General features: G+C 45.8%; 1 protein-coding gene across 6 annotated transcripts in view; it reads right to left on the reverse strand.

Moving 5' to 3' along the window:
• LOC139265761 (casein kinase I) overlaps positions 1 to 24522 on the reverse strand; it is a 312413-nt gene that overhangs the window by 71282 nt on the left and 216609 nt on the right. For 4 of the 6 annotated variants that reach the window (XM_070883169.1, XM_070883161.1, XM_070883141.1 and 1 more), the window contains exons 7-9: positions 17907 to 17992; positions 17722 to 17806; positions 11783 to 11931 (exon numbers count right to left, since the gene is read on the reverse strand). In XM_070883169.1, coding sequence (XP_070739270.1) covers positions 11783 to 11931; positions 17722 to 17806; positions 17907 to 17992 — 320 coding nt within the window. The remainder of the gene's footprint in view (positions 1 to 11782; positions 11932 to 17721; positions 17807 to 17906; positions 17993 to 24522) is intronic. The other 2 variants (XM_070883179.1, XM_070883151.1) reach the window with 1 other exon arrangement.

Below are 24522 nucleotides of genomic sequence, written 5' to 3' on the forward strand. Positions count from 1 at the left end.
CTAAATTTGCCCAATAATAAGTCACTTCACTTCAAGGTATGTGAAGCACTTTAGGACATTCCTCAGAGACCCGATAAAAGCACTATATAAATGAAAGTCTTTCTTTAATGGTTGCAGTTATTCCAATGGCTATTTGAGAATGTTGAAATAAATAATTTATATCAGATTATTCCAAGCTTTACATTGAAAAGTCATCAAGGATATTTAGCTCTCCTGGTATCAAGGATTGCGATGGGAGAAATGTTAAAATTGATGCAGCACCACAAACGAGCAGTGGCTGGAATTTCGGCTTTACTGATTTCGGGGCGGTCCTGATACCACCTGGAAAAGGTTTGCGCCCTTATCTGCAAATTTCACAAAAAAAATTAAGGATCCATGATCGGGGGTACTAAATCAGGTGTTACACAAGGAACTTTGTGTGCCCAAGCCGAAAATTGCAGCGTTAAAAAAGATCGCCATTTTGCACATGCGCAGACGCATTTCGGTTTTCCCGAGCGCAGTTGGTACTTTAGAGTGCGGCGGCTTCCTGCCCACCTCTGAAAACTTCGGCAGAAATGGCGCAGCAAGAAGGCAGGCAGCGTGCTAGAAGATTCTCCTCAGAGACTGCTGAGGCCTTAGTGCAGGCCGTTGATAGGAGGTGGTCTGCACTCCATCTGGTTGGGGGAAGAGAGGCCGTTGCTCAGCATTTTCAAATGGATCTGGCATGAAATCGCACAGGAGGTGTCAGTGGCAGACACGGTGACCAGGACTGGCACACAATGCCGCAAGAAGTTCAACGATCTCACATTTATGTAGGCCTACCATCCTGCCAAGATCAATGGAACACACAATGTGAATTATTTGATGGAACTGCCCCTTCTCAATGTGTTGAAGGCCATGATGTGGGTTGCAGAATGCAGCAGAAAGCTGAAGGCTCACTTCTCCAGCCATTTCCTCTGCATTCAGGATGCACATACCCTCTTGTACTCTAATCATTGTCAAGCTTCCTCACACTCCACTCCCACTGCTGATACGTGTTTCATAAACATCACTCTGAGCCGCTATGCTACCTGCCTCTCACCTTCTCCCAATCTATGCCAAGCCTCAGTCAACAGTCACACAGGTTGAAGTGAATACATTTGCACATCCACACAGTGCCAGCTATTGAACTATGGAAGGCACATGTGGCACAGCAGCAGGTGGACCTTTACTGAACCCTTCTTATTGCAGGCCAAGCACTCGCACAACAGACGCGAGCAGTGATGTACAGGAGGGGGGCAGCCGGAGCTGCTGGACCTAACGGATGTTAAACAATGAGTCTCGGCGCTCATGGGAACCCCAGTTCAGACAGTGGCCGGGACGATGCCGAGCACCCTTCGGGTAGTGAGGGTATGTAAATGGAACACACGACTGATGTGACTTTATTGACCCCTAGTATCAAGTGACCTAGCCCCTTTACATGTGCAATGCCACCTTCCTCCGATCACCCTGCCCCTCCTCTGCTGCTAACCATACATCTGTTGTTTTCTGCTTACAGTTGACCTTCTCGGGCGCCATCGACATCTGGCAACGGTGGGGGGGGCGATGAGGGAGGGGATGAAAGTGTTTTCCCTGAACCAGACAGCCTAGCATTCGCCCCGGCTGCCGACTCTACATCTGGGGACGAAGGCGATTTCCCGGGGTTTGAGGACTCTGAGGCTCCTGGACCCAGTGGCCTACAGCAACACCAAGTGGGAGGGAAAGCTTGGAGGCCAGCTCCCTGGAGGGTGAGTCGGCAAGTGATCCTGCTGAAGAACAGACAGACATGGACCTGGACTTGGTGACAATGTCCAGAGATAATGCAGAGATGCACTGTGAGCTCATGGGTGCATTGGGTTGGATCCCCGAGAGCATCGACAAATTCGCTGCGAGTGTTGCAGAGGCTGCCTCACGCATTGTCTCTGCAACTTAGGACTCCAGCGAGGCCATCCCTTCCCACTCACAGAGGCAGGTGGCCTCCAGCAGCGACAGTGGTGTTCCAGAGTGTGTGGCGCTTGCCATTGATCACATCGCAGTAGCGATTGCATCATGCGGTCGCTGACTGGGGCCATCCTCTCTATCGTCCTCACTGTCCAACGGGGAAGTGGCAGTGACGAAGCAGGCCAGCAAGTTGTGGTGACACATCATGCTCCGGATGCTGAGGCCCAGCCCTGTCTGAATGTGAGTGGTACCCAGGAAATGGAAGGTGCTGTCCTTCTTCAGGATGACAGCATTTCAGCTTCCACCATTGACTCTCCCATCACACACCTTACGCGGTCCACACCACAAACACTGCTTCCGCCGATGGTGAGATGCAGCAGTCCATAGCCGGGCCTTCCAGGCCCAGAGATGGTCCAGGATGTCATCATATGCTGTCTGCCCCCTAACATAGCAGTCCTCAAGCAGCCTCACTGTAGGCACTGAGTCCACATTGAGGAGGAGCAGCAGGCATGGGAGGGGGATGAAGGGAAGGGGGGGAAATGTCAGGGCAAGTCCCATTAAGGGGCGGCATAACATTGTGTAGATGTATTGCTATCTAATGAGCATGCCTGTAAATAGTTGTTTTTGGTAAATTAACTTGCTGTTCACCGACTTGCAGCAGAACGCTGTTTATTGTTTTGTTTGCTTTTGTTGGGATGGGGGGGGGGGGGGCGGTATTGTTTGTTACTTGTTTTGATAAAAATGTCACTTTGACCCTTTGCCGTTGGTGTCATGTGTATCATTCCAAAGCTCAGCATAGATGTGCCTGTATAGTGACACATAGCATGGCCAGTATAAGATGCATCCCTCTGCTTCCTCCATTCAAACAAACCGTCCATTATGAGTTGGTGATGTACGACTCTTGCTCCGGCAGCATCCCCACGCTGCCTCCCCCGTGGATGGGGTGGCTGTGCAATCGATGCCTCGCCAGGCTCCTCTTCATCACCCTTCTCCTGAGATGGGCTTGCAATCTCCACTGGCAATGCCTGGCCCCTCATGATGGCCAACTTGTGTAGCAATGCAGCACACCACAATGAATTTGGAGACCTGTTGAAGGGAATATTGAAGGCTGCCTCCAGAGCGGTCCAGGCATCAGAAGCGCTGCTTGAGCACCCCAATTGTCTGTTCAATGATGTTGCAGGTGGCTGCATGGCTCTCATTGAAGCGTTCCTCAGCTTCTGTGATGGGGTTATGGAGACAGGTCATGAGCCAGGTGGCTAGGCCATATCCTTTCTCCTTGACCAGCCAGCTGTGCCCTTTCCTTTGCCGTTGAAACATTTGTGACACACTGCTCTCATGCAAGATGAAAGCATCATGTGCACTCCCTGGATAGCAGGCATTAACTGCGAGGATGTACTGCAATTGATCGCACACCAGCTGGACGTTTAGTGAGTGGTATCCCTTTCGGTTTCTGAATACCACTGCGTTGTGGAATGGTGCTCACAAGGCCATGTGTGTACGGTCAATGGCTCCTTGAGCTCTCAGGAAGCCTGCAATTCTGCCAAACCCACATTCCCTATGATTCTGGCTTTCCCTGCTCATTGGGAACTTTATGAAGTCCATTCTGCGGGCGTACAGAGCCTTTGTAACATGCCGAATGCAGCGATGTGTAGCATATTAATAGATACTGCATATGTCCCCTGCTGCTGCCTGGAAGGAGCCGGAGGCATAGAAGACAAGTGCCACAGTCATCTTCACTGTGACGGGCAACGCAGTCCTGTTGGCGCTGCTAGGCCTCCCTGTAGGAGATGGCGTATCTCTGTCAGCACTTCCTTTCGAAAGCGCAGCCTTCTCACACACTGCTCCTCAGAAAGCTGGAGGTATAAGTGTTGTAAACCCGAGCTTGTAAACCTGTGGGGGTAAGCCATCCTCCCCAGACGCCTTCGGCTTCTCCTCATCCGTGGCTCGACATGGCCAGAAGCCCTTCTTCTAGCTTGACGCTGCCTGGTAATAGCATGTAGCATGGTACATTGGCGAACTAGTATTGCCCCCATTAAATTCTCTTACTGAAGGTGTAAGGACACTGTAATGGCAGATAAATGTGCCGCTTTCAAGGGTCCTGAATTTAAAGAAAGATAACTTTGATGTTATGAGACATGAATTAGCTAGGATAAATTGGTGAATGATACTTAAAGGATTGACGGTGGATAGGCAATGGCAGACATTAAGGATCACATGGATGAACTACAACAATTGTACATCCCTGACTGGAGTAAAAATAAAATGGGGAAGGTGGCTCAACCGTGGCTAACAAGGGAAATTAGGGATAGTGTTAAATCCAAGGAAGAGGCATTTAAATTGGCCAGAAAATGCAGCAAACCTGAGGACTGGGAGAAATTTATAATTCAGCAGAGGAGGACAAAGGGTTTAATTAGGAGTGGGACAATAGAGTATGAGAGTAAGCTTGCAGGGAACATAAAAACTGACTGCTAAAGCTTCTCTAGATATGTGAAAAGAAAAAGATTAGTGAAGACAAATGTAATTCCCTTGCAGTCAGAATCAGGTGAATTTATAATGGGGAACAAAGAAATGGCAGACCAATTGAACAAATACTTTTGTTTTGTCTTCACGAAGGAAGACACAAATAACCTTCCGGAAATACTAGGGGACCGAAGGTCTAGCGAGAAGGAAGAACTGAAAGAAATCCTTATTAGTCAGGAAATTATGTTCGGGAAATTGATGGGATTGAAGGCCGATAAATCCCAAGGGCCTGATAGTCTGCATCCCCAGAGTATTTAAGAAACTTGCCCTCAAAAGAGTGGATGCATTGGTGGTCATTTTCCAACATTCTATAGACTCTGAATCAGTTCCTATGGATTGGAGGGTAGCTAATGTAACTCCACTGTTTAAAAAAAGGAGGGAGAGAGAAAACAGGTAATTATAGACCATTTAGCCTGACATCGGTAGTGGGAAAAATGTTGGAATCAATTATTAAAGATGTAATAGCAGAGCATTTGGAAAGCAGAGACAGGATCGGTCCACGTCAGCATGGATTTATGAAAGGGAAATCATGTTGACAAATCTTCAAAAAAATTTTTGAGGATGTAAATAGTAGAGTGGACAAGGGAGAACCAGTGGATGTGGTGTATTTGGACTTTCAAAAGGCTTTTGACAAGGTCCCACACAAGAGATTAGTGTGCAAAATTAAAGCACATGGTATTAGGGCTAATGTATTGATGTGGATAGAGAACTGGTTGGCAGACAGGAAGCAAAGAGTAGGAATAAACGGGTCCTTTTCAGAATGGCAGGCAATGACTAGTGGTGTACCGCAAGGTTCAATGCTGGGACCCCAGCTACTTACAATATACATTAATGATTTAGACGAAGGAATTGAATGTAATATCTCCAAGTTTTCAGATGACACTAAGCTGGGTGGCAGTGCGAGCTGCAAGGAGGATGCTAGGAGGCTGCAAGGTGACTTGGACAGGTTAGGTGAATGGGCAAATGCATGGCAGATGCAGTATAATGTGGATAAATGTGAGGTTATCCACTTTGGTGGCAAAAACAGGAAGGCAGAATATTATCTGAATGGTGACAGATTAGGAAAAGAGAAGGTGCAATGAGACTTGGGTGTCATGGTACATTAGTTATTGAGAGTTGGCATGCAGGTACAGCAGGCGGTGAAGAAGGCAAATGGCATGTTGGCCTTCATAGCGAAAGGATTTGAGTATAGGAGCAGGGAGGTCTTACTGCAGTTTTACAGGGCCTTGGTGAGGCCACACCTTGAATATTCTGTACAGTTTTGGTCTCCTAATCTGAGGACGGACGTTCTTGCTATTGAGGGAGTGCAGCGAAGGTTCCCGGGATGGCAGGACTGACATATGAAGAAAGACTGGATCGACTAGGCTTATACTCAGTGGAATTTAGAAGAATGAGAGAGGGTCTCATAGAAACATATAAAATTCTAACGGGATTGGACAGGTTAGATGCAGGAAGAATGTTCCCGATGTTGGGGAGTTCCAGAACAGTCTAAGGATAAGGGGTAAGCAATTTAGGACTGAGATGAGGAGAAACTTCTTTACTCAGAGAATTGTGAACCTGTGGAATTCTCTACCACAGCAAGTTAATGAGGCCAGTTCGTTAGATATATTCAAACGGGAGTTAGATGTGGCCCTTACGGCTAAAGGGATCAAGGTATGGAGAGAAAGCAGGAATGGGGTACTGAAGTTGCATGATCAGCCATGATCATATTGAATGGTGGTGCAGGCTCGAAGGGCCGAATGGCCTACTCCTGCACCTATTTTCTATGTTTTTATGTTTCTGCTGCCTGCGCTTGATTTCTGCATGCTCTCGGCGATGAGACTCGAGGAGCTCAGCGTCCTTCTGGATGCACTTCCTCCACTTAGGGCGGTCTTTGGCCAGGGACTCCCAGGTGTCAGTGGTGATGTCGCACTTTATCAGGGAGGTTTGAGGGTGTCCTTGTAATGTTTCCGCTGCCCACCTTTGGCTCGTTTGCCATGAAGGAGTTCCAAGTAGAGTGCTTGCTTTGGGAGTCTTGTGTCTGGCATCGAACTATGCGGCCTGCCCAGCGGAGCTGATCAAGTGTGGTCAGTGATTAAATGCTGGGGATGTTGGCTTGGTTGAGGACGCTAACGCTGATACGTCTGACCTCCCAGGGGATTTGTAGGATCTTGCGGAGACAACATTGGTGGTATTTCTCCAGCGACTTGAGGTGTCCACTGTACATGGTCCATGTTTCTGAGCCATACAGGGGGGTGGATATTACTCCAGCCCTATAGACCATGAGCTTGGTGACACTTTTGAGGTCCTGGTCTTCAAACACTCTTTTCCTCAGGCAGCCGAAGGCTGCACTGGCGCATTGGAGGTGGTGTTGGATCTTGACGTCAATGCCTGCTCTTGTTGATAGGAGGCACCCGAGCTAAGGGAAGTGGTCCACGTTGTCCAGGGCCACGCCATGAATCTTGATGACTGGGGGGCAGTGCTGTGTGGCGAGGACAGGCTGGTGGGGGACCTTTGTCTTGCTGATGTTTAGCGTAAGGCCCATGCTTTCGTACGCCTCAGTAAATACGTCGACTATGTCCTGGAGTTCAGCCTCTGAGTGCACAGACGCAGATGTCGTCCGCGTATTGTAGTTCAACGACAGAGGTTGAGGTGATCTTGAATCTGGCCTGGAGACGGCGAAGGTTGAACAGGTTCCCACTGGTTCTGTAGTTTAGTTCCACTCCAGCAGGGAGCTTGTTGACTGTGAGGTGGAGCATGGCAGCGGGGAAGATTGAGAAGAGGGTTGAGGCGATGACACAGCCCTGTTTGACCCCGGTCTGAATGTGGATTGGGTCTGTGATGGATCCGTTGGTAAGGATCACGGCCTGCATGTCATCGTGGAGCAGGCGGAGAATGGCGACGTACTTTTGGGGCATCCGAAACGGAGGAGGACGCTCCATAGTCCCTCGCGGTTGACAGTGTCAAAGGCCTTTGTAGGGTCAAAGAAGGCCATGTATAAGGGCTGGCGCTGTTCCCTGCATTTTTCCTGCAGCTGTCGCGCTGCAAAAATCATGTCCATTGTGCCCCGTAGGGGACAAAATCCGCACTGCGACTCCGGGAGGAGCTCCTCGGTCACAGGGAGAAGACGGTTGAGGAGGACTCTAGCAATGATTTTCCCAGTGGCTGATAGCAGGGAGAGTCCTCTGTAGTTGCCGCAGTCCGACTTGTCCCCTTTTTTAAAGATGGTCACGATCACTGCATCTCTAAGATCTCCCGGCATGCTCTCCTCCCTCTCGATGAGAGAGATGAGGGCGTGTATTCGCGCCAGTAGCGCCTCTCTGCCATACTTCAGTGCCTCAGCAGGGATTCCATCTGCTCCCGTAGCCTTGTTGTTTTTTAGCTGTCTTGTGGCTTTTTCTACCTCGTGCAGTGTTGGGGTCTCACTGAGGTGGTGGCGGGTAGCATGTTGCGGAATGGAGTCTAGAACACTCAAGTCAAACGCAGAGTCTCGATTGAGGAGATCGTCGAAGTGCTCCTTCCAGCGGGCCCTAACTGCCTCGGTGTCCTTGACGAGTGTTTCGCTGTTCTTGGCCAGCAGTGGGGTGGGGCCTTGGGTGTTTGAACCGAAGGTGGCCTTAACTGCGATGAAGAATCCTTGCACATCATGATTGTCGGCCAGCTGCTGTATCTCCTGTGCTTTCTCATCTGTTCTTTAGGTCCCGGGTTTTTTGTTGGATCTCAGCCTTGAGCCGTCTGTAACGCTGCTTTGCTGCTCCTGAGTTAGGTTGTTGTTTAAGGCTCAGAAATGCTCTATGCTTGCGATCTATAAGCTCTTGAATCTCCTGATCATTCTCATCAAACCAGTCCTGGTGTTTCCTGGTTGAGTGACTGCGTCTCTTTGCAGGCACTGGTTATGGAAGCCTGGAGGGCAGACCAAGCATTGTGGGCATTCTGCGTCTTGGGGTCATCAAGGCACGCCAGGTTAGCTGTGAGGCGCTGAGTGTATAGGGCTCTCTCAGCTGGGTCCTTAAGTGCCCTGGGCATTGACTTTTTTGCGGCACTGCTTCTGCTGCCCCCTCAGCTTTGGGGCTATGTTGATGCCAATGATGGATCGGATTAGGCAGTGATCCGTCCAGCAGTTCTCAGCTCCTGTCATGGCATGGGTAATGCGCACATCCTTGCGATCCCTGGCTCGGACGATGACATAGTCGAGCAGGTGCCAGTGTTTTGAGCGAGGGTGTTGCCACGATGCCTTGTATTTGTCCCTCTGGCGGATCAAGGTGTTGGTGATGACAAGTTCATGCTCTAGACACTTTATCAGGAGTAGGGTACCGCTGGAGTTGGCTTTCCCTACCCCCTCTCTGCCAATTACGCCTCCCCAGAGGTCTGTGTCCTTGCCGACCCTGACGTTGAAGTCGCCGAGGAGGATCAGTTTGGCGCCTGCGGGGACGCAGGTCAGGGATTTATCGAGGTTGGAGTAAAAACTCTCTTTGGCCTCATCTGTTGCATCGAGCGTTGGGCGTACGCACTGATGATTGTGGCGCACTGGTTCTGGGATAGGGTGAGTCGAAGAGTCATGAGGCGTTCGTTAACCCCGCAGGGGCAGTCTTTGAGGCGGCCCACCAGCTCGTTTTTGATAGCGAAGCCGACTCTGTGGAGGCGTTCTTACTCTGGTTTCCTTTCCAAAAGAAAGTGTAACCTCAACCTTGTTCCTTGAGCTGGCCTTCCCCTGCCCACCGGGTCTCGTTTAGGGCGGCAATGTCAATATCAAAGCATCTAAGTTCCCGGGCAACTATGGCGGTGCGGTGTAGTTAGTGAGATCGAGGAGGTGGTTTACATGAAATGCTACATTGAGAGAGGACAGGAGGCTGGTCATTTCAGAGGAGAGGAGGCGAGGGTGGTTGAGGTGAAGATTGAAATGACCAAGAATGAGGAATCGCTCGACAGAGAGGCAAAAGGAAGGGAGAAGGAAGAATATCTTGGGGAGGAAGAAGTGTGTGGTTTGGCACCACAACAATTAAGGATTTTAAATTAAAGGCATGATGGAAGAAGTTGAGTTGCTAGAAGGAAGAGAACATGTTGCAAGAGTAGGGACAGAAGCCAAAATTAAGTAGAGGATAGACAACAAGAATATTTGCCATCAATTTCCATTCATTGTAAACTCTACCAAACATTAACCAAAGTAATCATTCATTATTTAATGGGCTTGCAATTATGAACAGGAAATTGACCCACTTTTATAGCATTTAAAGCAGTAATTACAATGTACAATTAAAATGTTCAATGATGCATGTACGGTTTAATGCATTATGGAAACTTCATACAATGCAATGGTGAGCAGGGTCTTCTTCCAGTTGAACTGGTTCTCAGAGGACACACCCAGTAATGGAATATTGAAATCAAGTCAACACTTTAGTCCTATGCCTGAACCATGCAGCTCTCGAGAGCAATGTAGGCCAATTAACCAAACAGCCATGCTCAATAATGGCACCTGGAAGTATAACGGATAACTGGGGGCAAGGATTCCTTTTACTGTACTCCAGATAATCCTGTAAACCAATTCCCCATTGCATAAGATGTTCCTTGCCAGACAAGAAATGGAAAGTTAGCTTATGGTGTGTATTGGTAAACTTTGCATGGGTCCGGAGTCAACAGCAAAGCAAAGATGTTCGCTGCTGGCCCCAAAGTACACTTCGCACAACAATCTCAACTTTGTAGTTTCTAACATTCAATTCAAATCAACAGACTGTAATGGGGATTCTCTTGTGCAAACTGCTGAGACATCAGCAGGCTATCTAAGCAGCCAATCAAAAAGCAGAATTCTCAGACAGCGAACAAGGAAGTGGGGAAGATCTTAAAATTATAACTGGTTAAAAATGTTAGAGAACAAAAGAAAGATTGGGACTCTCACATGATAAAAAGGAAAATGAAGATGTCCAAACATTAAAAACAAAATTAATTTTTTTTTATTAAGATGGACAAATTTCACTCTGCACAAAATTAAAATTTGTTTTCCAGGCCTTTAACATTTGTTTAGCAATAATAACACTGAGAACTGCATTTACACCTAATTCCTTTGGGTCTAACTTTTAGTGGGGAATTTAACAGCGTACTGACTGCAGAAGAGCCGAAGTTTTCATCCGCTTCCCTGATTTTGCTGATTACACAGATTGATGACTCTGTGAGGGTGGAGAGTACAGCCCAACCTGATCCGGAGCTGTCAATGACACACTGCAACTTCAGGGTTTTTGCATGCACAGCCAAACCCAGAAGTTGCAGTCAGTTTCAAAGGCACAATCACGGTGAATGCTGCCAGTTTGCCATTATCCCGACTGCAAATTCCGGGCCATGGTTTTAGGTAGTTGAGCTACAGCAGTAATTCTGCATACAGTTACAAATCCCTAATCTTTGGCGCTTGCTAATCTGCACCTAAATTCTCTGAAGTAAGCTAAATGAGGTGTGGCCCTACAGGGAGAAAGAGTGTGTGCACACTCCATTTTAGGCACATGAAAACTCTACACATGTGGATTTCTCCGTGGTTTGGTTTGGAGTTCATCAGCATATTTATGGATTTTCTGTGTCACACAACCAGAGACCAAAAATAAACTACAATGCAATAACAGTCCATTTCCTCTTGATGTTTTTTTTTCCTTTAGTATTTTTCACCCTTCATTTCTTGAAGGTATTGGTTCCTTGCTGGGATAGAGTTCTAGGGTGCCAGGGGCCCGAAGGCAACTCATCCAAGGAATCATGTTTCTTACATGACCCTTGGTAGTGAATGCTGGCAGGCAACTCGACTACAGGAGACATCACACAAAGTCGAACCCTGTCCTCAGCAGATGTCCACATGCACATTTCCAGCAGGGATCACTTGATAGCAATTAGGAGCACAAACACTCTAACTCAGGGTGCTGAAGCCAAATGTAGCTCCCCTACTGCCTGAGATCAGCTATCATAGAATAGACTGGGAATGAAGCCTGGTACCCTCATGAGCATTATGCCTCAGCCATTCACTAGTTAAATTTGTTAAGCCACTGTGGAAACAAGAGAACAGTCAGCATTCGGATGTTCAGAATATGGCACAGCTGGCCCTGAATTTCATTTTTAACCAAGTTCTCCCTTGGCCAGCATCATGTGTGTATATTTAGTAACAGCTTTAGTTTCTCTAATCTTTACACAATAAATGTTAACGTGATACATCTTTTATCACTAATAAAGTTAAAGAAAGAGCTCAAGAACATTTAATTAGATTTCTAATCCCATCCAGAAATATTTCTGAGGTACCTGTTGCATTTTGCTTTTGCAATAGCTGTATTCATTTGGCAAAAAGAACAGGTATAAATAAGTGAACTTTTAGTCTTACAAGCTGTTTGCCGATCCAGTCATATTCATAATCGAACATGTAACCCTTCTTATCGAATAAGTCTGTGAAGAGCTTCCTTAGGTAGTCGTAGTCCGGTTTCTCAAAGAAGTCCAATCTTCTTACATAACGTAAGTATGTAGCCATCTCTTCTGGAAACACCAAATGATAGTTTCAACATTTACCTTACAGTAACTAAACATCATCCTTTTCAAATTTCTCTGTGGTGGGGGAAAATAGTAACTAATGCAGTTTTAACATACTTCCAGATTATTTTGTCATATTCACAAAGAATTTTATTTGTCAGAAGATTAGCGTTTGGTTTTCCCCATTCTTGTCAAAAGATTTTAAATATGCTAATTTGTTTCTGACAAACACTGTAACAAACAATTTTAAAATTAAATTTAGTACTGGTTATGTAGTTGAAACGGCTTTTTTAAATCAGTAGTTTTTAAGAAAATGGTTCATAAACATTCTTACTAACAGATAACACAACAGTTTGAGATATTATAAATCTTTTTAAGGCTTCTATTCAGAGAGAGTGAGAAGCAGCCCATAAGATCAAGTAGCCAAAACAAAACCTGTTACAGCTCAAAGTACCCAAATATTGTTAAAATGACATGGGAAAATAGGAAAATCTCTGTACTTTTTTGAGCCTATTGCAAATACTAACTACTTTAAAACAATTTAAAATGCACCTTAAAGTGTACAATTAAAACAAATATTGAGAGGCTCTTTAAAACCAAAGTTGTACAAATCCTTGAGACAGCATTATATAGTTTTTACCAAGTCACATATTATAAATAGTTTAATTAGAGGGTAATTCTATTGTTTCATGTTATAAACTATTTATAGCAAACTCTTTCCCTGATATTAAATGGATTATCTTCATTCTTTACCTCCTCAGATTTCAAATGAGACAAAATCAACCAAGTACCTGAAGCCTAATTATCTTAAACTATTCCGCAGTCAGATGCCTCATACTTTCCATTGTTTTCAGAGGTTTAAGAATGCAGAATGTTATTGAAAAGAAAATTATGAACTTTTCTTTTGTATTTTTTCAAATTTCCAAATAATCCCAACAAGAACATGCATGACTGTTTATCATTTATGCGATAGTGATAGGGGATTCAATTGTAAGGGGAATAGACAGATGTTTCTGCGGCCGCAACCGTGACTCCAGGATAGAATGTTGCCTCCCTGGTGCAAGGGTCAAGGATGTCTTGGAGCGGGTGCAGGACTTTCTAAAAAGGGGTGAACAGCCAGTTGCCATGGTACATATAGGTCCTAACGATATAGGTAAAAAACAGGATGAATTTAGGGAGCTAGGAGTTAAATTAAAAAGTAGGACCTCAAAAGTAGTAGCCTCATGATTGCTACCAGTGCCACGTGCTAGTCAGAGTAGGAATCGCAGGATAGCTCAGATGAATACGTGGCTTGAGCAGTGGTGCAGCAGGGAGGGATTCAAATTCCTGGGGCACTGGAACCGGTTCTGGGGGGGCGTGGGACCAGTACAAACCAGCGGTCTGCACCTGGGCAGGACCTGAACCAATATCCTCGGGGGAGTGTTTGCAACTGCTGTTTGGGAGGAGTTAAACTAATATGGCAGGGGGATGGGAACCTATGCAGGGAGACAGAGGGAAACAAAATGGAGACAGAAGCAAAAGATAGAAAGGGGAAAAGTAAAAGTGGAGGGCAGAGAAACCCAAGGCAAAAAACAAAAAGGGCCACTTTTCAGCAAAATTCTAAAGGGTCAAAGTGTGTTAAAAAAGACAAACCTCAAGACTCTGTGCCTCAATGTGAGGAGTATTCGGAATAAGGTGGACGAATTAACTGCACAGACAGCAGTTAACGGATACGATGTGATTGGCATCACGGAGGCATGGCTCCAGGGTGACCAAGGCTGGGAACTCAACATCCAGGGGTATTCAGCATTTAAGAAGGATAGACAGAAAGGAAAAGGAGGCGGGGTGGCGTTGCTGGTTAAAGAGGAAATTAATGTAATTGTAAGGAAGGACATTAGCTTGGATGATGTGGAATCGGTATGGGTGGAGCTAAGGTATACCAAAGGGCAGAAAACGCTAGTGGGATTTGCGTACAGACCACCAAACAGTAGTAGTGAGGTTGGGGACAGCATTAAACAAGAAATAAGGGATGTGTGCAATAGAGGTACAGCAGTAATCATGGGCGACTTTAATCTATATATTGATTGGGCTAACCAAACTGGTAGCAATGCGGTGGAGGAGGATTTCCTGGAGTGTATTAGAGATTGTTTTCTAGACCAATATGTTGAGGAACCAACTAGAGACCTGGCCATCCTAGACTGGGTGATGTGTAATGAGAAGGGACTAATTAGCAATCTTGTTGTGCGAGGCCCCTTGGGGAAGAGTGATCATAATATGGTAGAATTCTTTATTAAGATGGAGAGTGACAAAATTAATTCAGAAACTAGGGTCCTGAACTTAAGGAAAGGTAACTTTGACAGTATGAGGCACGAATTGGCTAAATTAGACTGGCAAGTAATACTTAAAAGGGTTGACGGTGGATAGGCAATGGCAAACCTTTAAAGATCATATGGACGAACTTCAACAATTGTACATCCCTGTCTGGAGTAAAAATAAAACGGGGAAGGTGGCTCAACCGTGGCTAACAAGGGAAATTAAGGATAGTGTTAAATCCAAGGAAGAGGCATACAAATTAGCCAGAAAACCGGAGGACTGGGAGAAATTTAGGATTCAGCAGAGGAGGACAAAGGGATTAATTAAGAGGGGGAAAATAGACTACGAGAGGAAGCTTGCCAGAAACATAAAAAATTACTGCATAAGCTTCTATAGATATGTGAAGAGTAAAAGATTAGTGAAGACAAACGTAAGTCCCTTGCAGTCGCATTCGGGTGAATTTATAATGGGGAACAAAGAAATGGCAGACCAACTGAACAAGTACTTTGGTTCTGTCTTCACAAAGGAAGACACAAATAAACTTCCGGATGTACTAGGGGACCGAGGGTCTAGTGAGCAAGAGGAACTGAAGGATATCCTTATTAGGTGGGAAATTGTGTTAGGGAAATTGATGGGATTGAAGGCTGATAAATCCTCAGGGCCTGATAGTCTACATCCCAGAGTACTTAAGGAAGTGGCCCTAGAAATAGTGGATGCATTGGTGATCATTTTCCAGCAGTCTATTGACTCTGGATCAGTTCCTATGGACTGGAGGGTAGCTAATGTAACACCACTTTTTAAAAAAGGAGGGAGAGAGAAAACGGGTAATTGTAGGCCGGTTAGCCTGACATCAGTAGTGGGGAAAATGTTGGAATTAATCATTAAGGATGAAATAGCAGCGCATTTGGAAAGCAGTGATAGGATGGATTTATGAAAGGGAAATCATGCTTGACAAATCTTCTGGAATTTTCTGAGGATGTAACTAGTAGAGTGGACAAGGGAGAACCAGTGGATGTGGTCTATTTGGTTTTTCAAAAGGCTTTTGACAAGGTCCCACACAAGAGTTTGGTGTGCAAAATCAAAGCACATGGTATTGGGGGTAATGTACTGACGTGGAGAGAGAACTGGTTGGCAGACAGGAAGCAGAGAGTCAGGATAAACGGGTCCTTTTTAGAATGGCAGGCAGTGACTAGTGGGGTGCCGCAGGGCTCAGTGCTGGGACCCCAGCTCTTTACAATATATATTAATGATTTAGATGAGGGAATTGAGTGTAATATTTCCAAGTTTGCAAATGACACTAAACTGGGTGGCGGTGTGAGCTGTGAGGAGGACGCGAAGAGGCTGCAGGATGACTTGGACAGGTTAGGTGAATGGGCAAATACATGGCAGATGCAATATAATGTGGATAAATGTGAGGTTATCCACTTTGGGGGCAAAAACACGAAGGCAGAATATTATCTGATTGGCGGCAGACTAGGAAAAGGGGAGGTGCAGCGGGACCTGGGTGTCATGGTTCATCAGTCCTTGAAAGTTGGCATTCAGGTACAGCAGGCGGTGAAGAAGGCAAATGGTATGTTGGCCTTCATAGCAAGGGGATTTGAGTACAGGAGCGGGGAAGTCTTACTGCAGTTGTACAGTGCCTTGGTGAGGCCCCATCTGGAATATTGTGTTCCGTTTTGGTCTCCTAATCTGAGGAAGGACGTTCTTGCTATTGAGGGAGTGCAGCGAAGGTTCACCAGATTGATTCCAGGGATGGCTAAACTGACATATGAGGAGAGACTGGATCAACTGGGCCTTTATACTCTGGAGTTTAGAAGGATGAGAGGGGATCTCATAGAAACATATAAGATTCTGACGGGAGTGGACAGGTGAGATGCGGGAAGAATGTTCCTGATGTTGGGGAAGTCCAGAATCAGGGAACACAGTCTTAGGATAAGGGGCAGGCCATTTAGGACTGAGATGAGGAGAAACTTCTCCACTCAGAGAGTTGTTAACCTGTGGAATTCCCTGCCGCAGAGAGTTGTTGATGCCAGTTCATTGGATATATTTAAGAGGGAGTTAGATATGGCCTTTACTGCTCAGGGGATCAAGGGGTATGGAGAGAAAGTAGGAAATGGGTACTGAGGGAATGATCAGCCATGATCTTATTGAATGGTGGTGCAGGCTCGAAGGACCGAATGGCCTACTCCTGCACCTATTTTCTATGTTTCTGTGTTCCTGAGGGTGGTAAAAAGGGAAATATAAAAGAATCATAAAGATATCATGTTTGATATAGATTATATATCCCAAATGGTTTACAGGTTGCAAAGTCAGGAAAGTATTGTGATCTTGAGGAGATTGTATCCATGGTGTCCAACAGATTCCCAACAGTTTGTTAATTTATATCATGGATATGAAAGAAGTAGATTAATTTTTAGGACCCAGATTACATCAGAAAACAGGGGCAAATTTACCAAGGACTGAGATGATAAAATATACAATTCAATACAAGACCTTCAAACAACCAAAATAAAACTGAACCTCTCATTTTTGTCATGGATATATTTACAGGGATCATTTCAAATAGTTTGTGCCCCCTGTTGACTGATGGCTGTACGATGCAAAAAAACATCTGTTGTTTAAAAACTGTTTTTCCACAGTGTGTGGACAAAGGAGAAGTAGCCATTGGAATTTACAAATCCAGCACATTGTGCTAGGCCCAAAGAAGAAACAGGTACAATTCCATAAAAACTATTCACTTCACTCACTATCTGGGCTCATATATAAGGAAAAGCGACAGAGATGAGCTGTGGGAAGCACTTAACATCTGGGAATCTGTACTAAGTACAAGTCACTGCTTTCAGAATTGAAAAGACAAATAGAACTGAAGGGCATCATTACATGAGCTCAATAAAGCAAAATTAAACATATAAGCAGAATCCTCCTCTCCTTTGTCCCCATTGTTGTAGAACTTGGGCATTACAGACTCCAGTTGCTTTTACATTGTAACCTAAGTCTTGTCTTTACTCATTTTCTTATGAACTACATAGCCAATCACCTTGTAACCTTGCTACAGCTGTGTGCCTTGGTGTTCCACAAATGCAAATACTGGCTGAGAATTTGGACAATTCTAAAAAGGCTTCAAAAAACCATCCTTTTTAGCGGTGTAAGATCCATATATCTGAGGCTAATGACACAAGATTAGCAGAAAACAGTTTACAAATAAACTTAATCTCATCAACTGTGAAAATTCAGGCCTGGATGCACTCTAACATTTGCTACATGCAAATATGAAAATTAAAACAGCATGATGTTATTTCCCTCCCCTTCCCCTATAAAGGATAGTGATGATATCCCATCAACACCAATAGCAATCAATAGCTCACCTAGTAAACACTGCACAGTGCCGTGCAACAGTGATGTCTCTTGGCAGAAAATAAAAACTAATGAATTTAAGTGGCAGAAATGGGACTCGACGTCTGGAAAATTGAGAATCCTTGGGACTGTTGAGTGATTGACAATTACCTGGAAAGTTTTCACATAACACTTCGACTGGTGTCGCTCGCTTGGTGTCCCCAATTTTCTGATATCTTTCTTTTAATGTGTCCGCCTGGTAAAAGAAAGAAAACTCAACAATTATGTTACCAAGGCAATATTTAACTGTAATTAACAGTTTGGATTATAAAAAGAGCGGAGGAAAAAAAACTTGCCTTCAGGCCTTGCCAAGGAAGACTGCCACGGAGGAAATACATGAACATGTGACCTAATGCTTCTAAGTCATCTCTTCTGCTTTGTTCTGTAAAATAATTTTAAAAAACGATTAAAAAAATGTTTTAATTTCCATAGCCTTAAAATTCAGTACCCACCTTATAACATAAATGCTCAATTTTCTTTTGCTATCATTCAGTTAAATGTTTTGTTTCATACGCAAGGCAAATGAAAAAAATCCATGTTTTAGTTTGCTGTATACTAAGCAATCTCAAGTAATAGGTAGTTTTCAATAAAAAAAGTTTAGCTAACCACAATTATACCACACACATACATAAATAAAAACACACAACTACAAAGTTATTTTAATTTGGAAGGGATAGGTAGCACAGTACAAGGTGCTTTTTCAAAATTAATCTTTGAATTCAGCTTGGTTTTATTCTCAAGCTAATAGTTGATGCCACTGCTTAACCAAGCCTGGAATCTTCTGGCTCAAACTCTCTTTTTGAGTAAAGCTGACCATTCGCTGACAGAAAATGTCTTCACTGCAATGCCTAAAATCACTCTCTTGGCTAATGTTAGGAGTACCCAGTTTGTCTTCTTTGTGGTTTGTGATGATGGGGGTAATTTTAATCTAGCACATCTGGTGGGAACAGGCCAGTTGCCCATTTTGCAGTCCGCCCGATTTTACTCTCCATTGAAGAGTAAACATAGACTCGGCAATTCCAGATTTTCTTTATTCTGCAACTTAGGTCAGTCTTTCTGATATCCAATATGCTTAAATTCTCTCTTCAGCCCTATAAATTAGTTCAAGATTTAATATTAGATTCTCCGGTTGCCAAAGTTGTTCCTCTTCATTCTTCTGGATTCTGCTTTCTAATGATTTTGAAAATCCAATGTCTGCCAACAGTAAATACTTACAAAGCTGCATGACTCTATACTGTCAATTATTTATCAGTGGACTTCTGTGGCCTTTATTAACTGCTGTCACATAATGGCATAATTGTAGAATTTGTCATGTTAATTGTTATGGTAATGTCATGCAGAAACGCATCATATTTAAGAGTTTCCAAACAAAATTACTGAGAAAGCCACGCAAGTGGAGTTTCTGTTTGTCTGATATGGACTACACACCACACCTGCCCAAGTTCAGAGAACTTAAGCTAGTAACAGCCATAGTTTATGGACCTTCAAGTGTGCACAGAGGTATCAGTGGTGTTTAATTGGTTAAAGCTGCAACTTAGCAGCAGAGCCTTGATGAGCTAGAGGGGGGCACCAGAGGGACTGGAGTGCATCATCACTCCCGGCAACCAAATTTTAATTTGATCATTTAAGTTTAAAATTTAATTTGTTTAATTTGCCGGTTTTAGTGCCCCCCCCCCCCCCCCCCACCCTCCGCCTCTTTTGGCCAGGGGGCACTTGTATAATTTGTGTATTGTAGCCCTCAAAAAAAATCCCCTCAAAAGGGGCACTAGAAAACATTTTATTTTGGAATGTGATCCCCCCTTGTAGGGGGCATTTGCTTAAAGTGCACAACTGAAATAGTTGATGAGCTATTTGTTTCTTTAACCAACTAGGACCACACTATTCATCAATGCATTGGCTTATGAGGTTATTTGAAGCAGAGTGAAATACATTTGCTGGTCACTAATAAACAAAATGCTAGAGAACTGCTGGCCTGCCTATCTCAGGTCTCATAACACCAGTGTCTGAGACAGAGACCTAGAAATTCACCACAGGCGGTTTGCTCAAAAAGGGCGGGATCAGATTGGCCACCTGTTATACACAGCGATCTGATATCGTCTGTTTTGGGCCACCGCCAGGGACGAACTTCTAGGCCAGAGAATCCACTCGGTTCCATCTCCCATCAGTGGGCATATCTTTTTAAAGCCAACTTGACTCCAAAGAAATCCTATTTATCTCTGCTTCCATCGAGGAAGACAGTCACCAGTTGGTCCTTAGACAACAAACAAGCAGAGTTTTGAACCTTTGCTAAACAGATAGCAAGCATGAAGAACTCCTTCCACAAGTTCACCTCATATTGCCAAAGTAGTCGCACAGATGGCAGTATTTGGTAGAGAAAAATTATATGGTCAAATATATCTATCGGTGGCCAGTTGGTTCCAGTCATATGCTGTTAAATTAATAGATAGATTGGGCAGTTCTACTGCTAATCGATTTGGTGCGCGAGATGGGCTGTATGTCAAAATGTCATGCATCAGACAGACTAGATGTTAACATAAAGGGAGAAAGTGAAGGCAATTTGAAGTAGATACTGAGAATAGGAAGCAGAGCTTGGAGAATGGGGGTGGGGAAGGGTGTGAGAAAGCAGGGAGAAAGCAACTCTGTGAAAGTAAACCAGCACAAAAGGATTAAAACATTTAAGAAAAAAAGACTTATCAAGTGCCAAGACCTGAATACAACAATTCAGAAAATTACCCGGCACCAAAAATACAGTCTACCATCTTCATTAAAATGAGCTTAATTCAACTTATCTAATAATTCAATTTGTTTTGCTATCTAGATTTCAACGTTATTGTGTTATTGTTGCTTAATTAAAATTAATATATAATTCAAAGGAAACCTCGGGAGCCAGCTCTCCGGGAGCGAGTTCACGCGCGAGTTCTGCTGGACAGGACACAGATTAGCACCTCGATGTGGAGGCATCTGAACAAAGGGCACTGGCTACGCAGTTGGAGAGGTTGGGGGCAATGGCAAGGGTGCCCGAGAGCTTGTCGCAAGTGGTCAGGAGCGTGGAGGAGTCTGCCTCCGCATTGCAGACAGCTCTGCGCACACCACGGAGCCCATCATTGCAAGTGTACAGACGATGTTGGACTCCCAGAGTGACCATGCAGCTCCAGCTCCCATGACATGTGGCAGCTGCCATTACAGCACAGGTGAAAGCAACCCAGTGCTGTATTGGAGAGGACGGCTGCTGATGTAGAAGCTCAGAATGCTTTTACACAGTCTCAGCAACAGACCATGCAGCATCTTACTGCTGTCAAAGAATCAGTGTCTGGTAGCATCAAGTCTGTGTCTGCTCTCATGCAGTCTCAGTTTGATGCCAAGCGAGCTTTGGATGCTGCCATCGATGCTTGGTCCACCACAATCCAGTGGGGATCTCACGGTGTCACAGCAGCTCGCTCAACTGTGCTCCAGCAGATTGGTGGGGATGCTGAGGTGCTGCCCCGGGGGAGTGGCGCCGGGTCATTGGATCAGGAACCTGCTGTGCTCTCTCGGGATCACAGCATTCCCGATCCCAACCCTGCCACTCATCATTGCAACCAGCCATGGCTTGCACCCAGTCAATCCAGAGTGCTGGCGCCGAGGCTGAGACGGCTCAATCTGCAGCCAGCCCTTCTAGGGCCAGAGCTGATCGAGGGCGACCTATAAGGACATCTGTAGCATCTGGAGGCGAAAGAGAGCAGCCTTTCCACAGCCATGCTGCAGCCACAAGGGGGACACTGTGGCGTAGTTGCAGAATAGGTAGATGTAAGAGGGATTATAAGGAACAGCACATGGGTGATTGAGAATGCCAATGTTGTTGCTGCACTTTATAAATCTTTATTTGAAATTTCAATATCTGTGGATACCTCATTTCAGTGTGGAGTATGATGTGTGGAAGGGCTCATTGGTGTGGCCACAGGGATGCACAAATGAAGGTGGAAGTGGCGACCAACTTACTGGAAAGGAGCAGCAATGAGACGGTCTCGTACTTCCCTTGTAGAATCAGGATGGCGAGGCTGCCTCCAGCAGGGTTGTGGAGCCTCCTCCTGTTCCTCCTCATCCTCCACCTCCTCCTCCTGTGCCTCCTCCTCAGCTGCTACAGCTTCGTCATCGGCCAACGGCTGTGCCCTCATGATTGGCAGGTTGTGAAGCATGCAGCAGACGACAACTATTAGGGACACCCAGTCAGGCGAGTACTGCAGCACTCCTCCTGAGCGATCCAGACAGAGGAACTTCTGTTTAAGGATTCCGATGGTTTGCTCAATGATGGACCTGGTGGCAGAATGGCTCACATTGTACAATTGCTGCGCAGCAGTCCTGAGGTTGAGAAGGGGAGTCAGGAGCCAAGTGCACAGTAGTACCTCGTCTCCTAGGAGCCAGCCGCAATCTTCATTTGGTGCATCAAACACACCTGACGCATAGGTCTGGTGCAGGATGAAAGCATCGTGGCTGCTGCCAGGATACCGGGCATAAATGGCTATGATTTTGCAGTTGTGGTCGCACACCAGCTGGAAGTTGAAGGAGTGGAAACCCTTGCGGTTACGGGAGATCTTGGGATTGTGTGCGGCGCCCTCAATGCCACATGGGTGCAGTTGGCGCCTTGAACCCTGCGGAAGCCCACTATCCTGAAGAAGCCGATATGATGCACCAACTGCTTCTCTCTCGTCACTGAAAAGGAGATGTAGTCCCTCCTCCTCTTATAATGAGCATCTGTGACCTGACGGATGGAGCAATGCGCCGCAAATTGAGAGAGGTTCGAGATGTCTGCTGTGGCTCCTTGGAAATATCTAATGACATAAAAATTCAGGGTGATGGTGACCTTTGATGCCACTGACAGAGCTGTCCTCAACCTTGTTTGAGGCTGCAGGTCTGGCTGCAAGAGATTGCACCACTCCATCACCACGTCTTTTCTGAATCACAGTCTCTGAAGTCATTGGTCATCAGTGAAGTCCATGTAGGAGAACTGTTGTCTGAAGACCCTTGGACGATAGGATCTTCTGCCACCATGTCTATGTCTGCGTTTTCTTCTGACACCTGCCTCATCCTTTTCTGTCTCCTGGTCATGCTGGTCCTGACCCTCTGCATCATGGTGCTCGCAAACATTTGGCTGCTATTAATGTTGCCTTCTCCTCTCCATCTCCCTCACTCTCTGATTCTGGGGATCTGCATTCCTGACCCTCCTCCTGGCTGCATGCCCATGTTGATGTCCTTCCCAACATCCTTCCCTATTTTGAGCATTTGTGGCCATCTCCATCTCGCTGTCCCATCTTATCTGAGCCCCTCGTCCGCTGCCTCTCCATCTCTAGTTGGCGACATCGCTCTCTTCTGCGAGCCTCCGTGCCGTGCACAATGTGGAGGAAGGTGGTCCACTGCCAGGACTGAGTCCATTTTTTGTAACCAATGGCCTACTCTGCAAACACTACCTCCTCAAGCAATGTTCCGTCTTGCAGCCTATGAAAAGTGAAGCCCAGTAATCGTGCAATCCCAAGTTAGTGACACAACTTTGGTGCAAGCCGCAACGTGCCTTTAAATGCCGCTGGCGGTCTTGATTCCACAGTTTACTGTGTCAAGAAAACCTGTCGCTGGCCCCGACAAGCGGTCGATTGCCGACTTGAGGGCAATGTCACTTCCGGGGCGGGGAAGAGGCGGTGCACGGTTTGATGATGTTATTAGCGACGATCGCACAGGAGCGGGGCGGAAGTGGGGGGAGTGGCGCGGTCACCTTCTCCGCCTGAAAAAGTGATGAAGGCAATGTCCCAAGTGTTCTTCAAAAGTCTGCCGTTTTAAAAATTTTTTAATTGAACTCTCTTCCGCACCATTTGCACCAGTAAACTCCTGACCAAGAGCTCATTTTCCCCTTTTTTTAAAATGTATTTCCATTGCTGGCTCATGCAATGGTTTAAGGACATCTGTGCCATAGTCTTATGTGATGTTTCCAATCATCGTCCATCCAGATCTGAGCCTGTGCTTTAAGAGCCACTCACCAGGAAGTGAATTCCCTATGCGATATGCAGGCTAGTGCACGATCATTGCTAGCTGCAAGACGGAGCATCTTCATCCTCCTCTCTGGTGGAGCACAAACCTCCACACAGCAACCATCTGGGTGAAAGATCTGTGGAGCTATGACAGCCAGCGAAGATAGGAGTACCAGTAGTCTGGCACCCATTTGTGGACACCTCACAAGACCCAGACAAAGACCCGCGAAAGTAAGAGGGGAGCCATGGATAAACAAATGCCTCATGATGTGCCACAACGCACAATGCTCCAACCCTACAAGGGCCATCAGCGGACTCGATAGCAAAACTCAGGAGCCGCCACCAAATGCTCCGACACAGCATATTACTCAGGAATGCGGCACCGATCCTTCAAATGCGTCCTTCGCCTCCTGCTGGGGTTCACGCTGGAAAGAGCACGTTACACAACGGATTCTCTGCTCCGCTCATGTAAATTAGCAGGCGGCACCAAATCACCATCATCATCATAGGCAGTCCCTCGCACTCGAGAAAGACTTGCTTCCACTTTAAAAATGAGTCCTTAGGTGGCTGAACAGTCCAATACGAGAAACACGGTCTCTGTCACAGGTGGGACAGATAGTCGTTGAGGGGAAGGATGTTTGGGACTGGTTTGCTGCACGCTCTTTCCGCTGCCTGCGCTTGACTTCTGCATGCTCTCGGCAATGAGGAGCTCAGCGCCCTCCCAGATGCACTTCCTCCACTTAGGGCAGTATTTGGCCAGGGACTCACAGGTGTCAGTGGAGGTGTTGCACTTTATCAGGGAGGCTTTGAGGTTGTCGTTGTAACGTTTACTCTGCCCACCTGGTACTGTTTGTCCTCTTTTTGCAGGCGGCCAGCAGCCTTGTTACCGGCAGGTTTCCAGCCTACTCGAATTTCT

This window comes from Pristiophorus japonicus, chromosome 1, assembly GCF_044704955.1.
Source record: "Pristiophorus japonicus isolate sPriJap1 chromosome 1, sPriJap1.hap1, whole genome shotgun sequence".
NCBI lineage: Eukaryota > Metazoa > Chordata > Chondrichthyes > Pristiophoridae > Pristiophorus > Pristiophorus japonicus.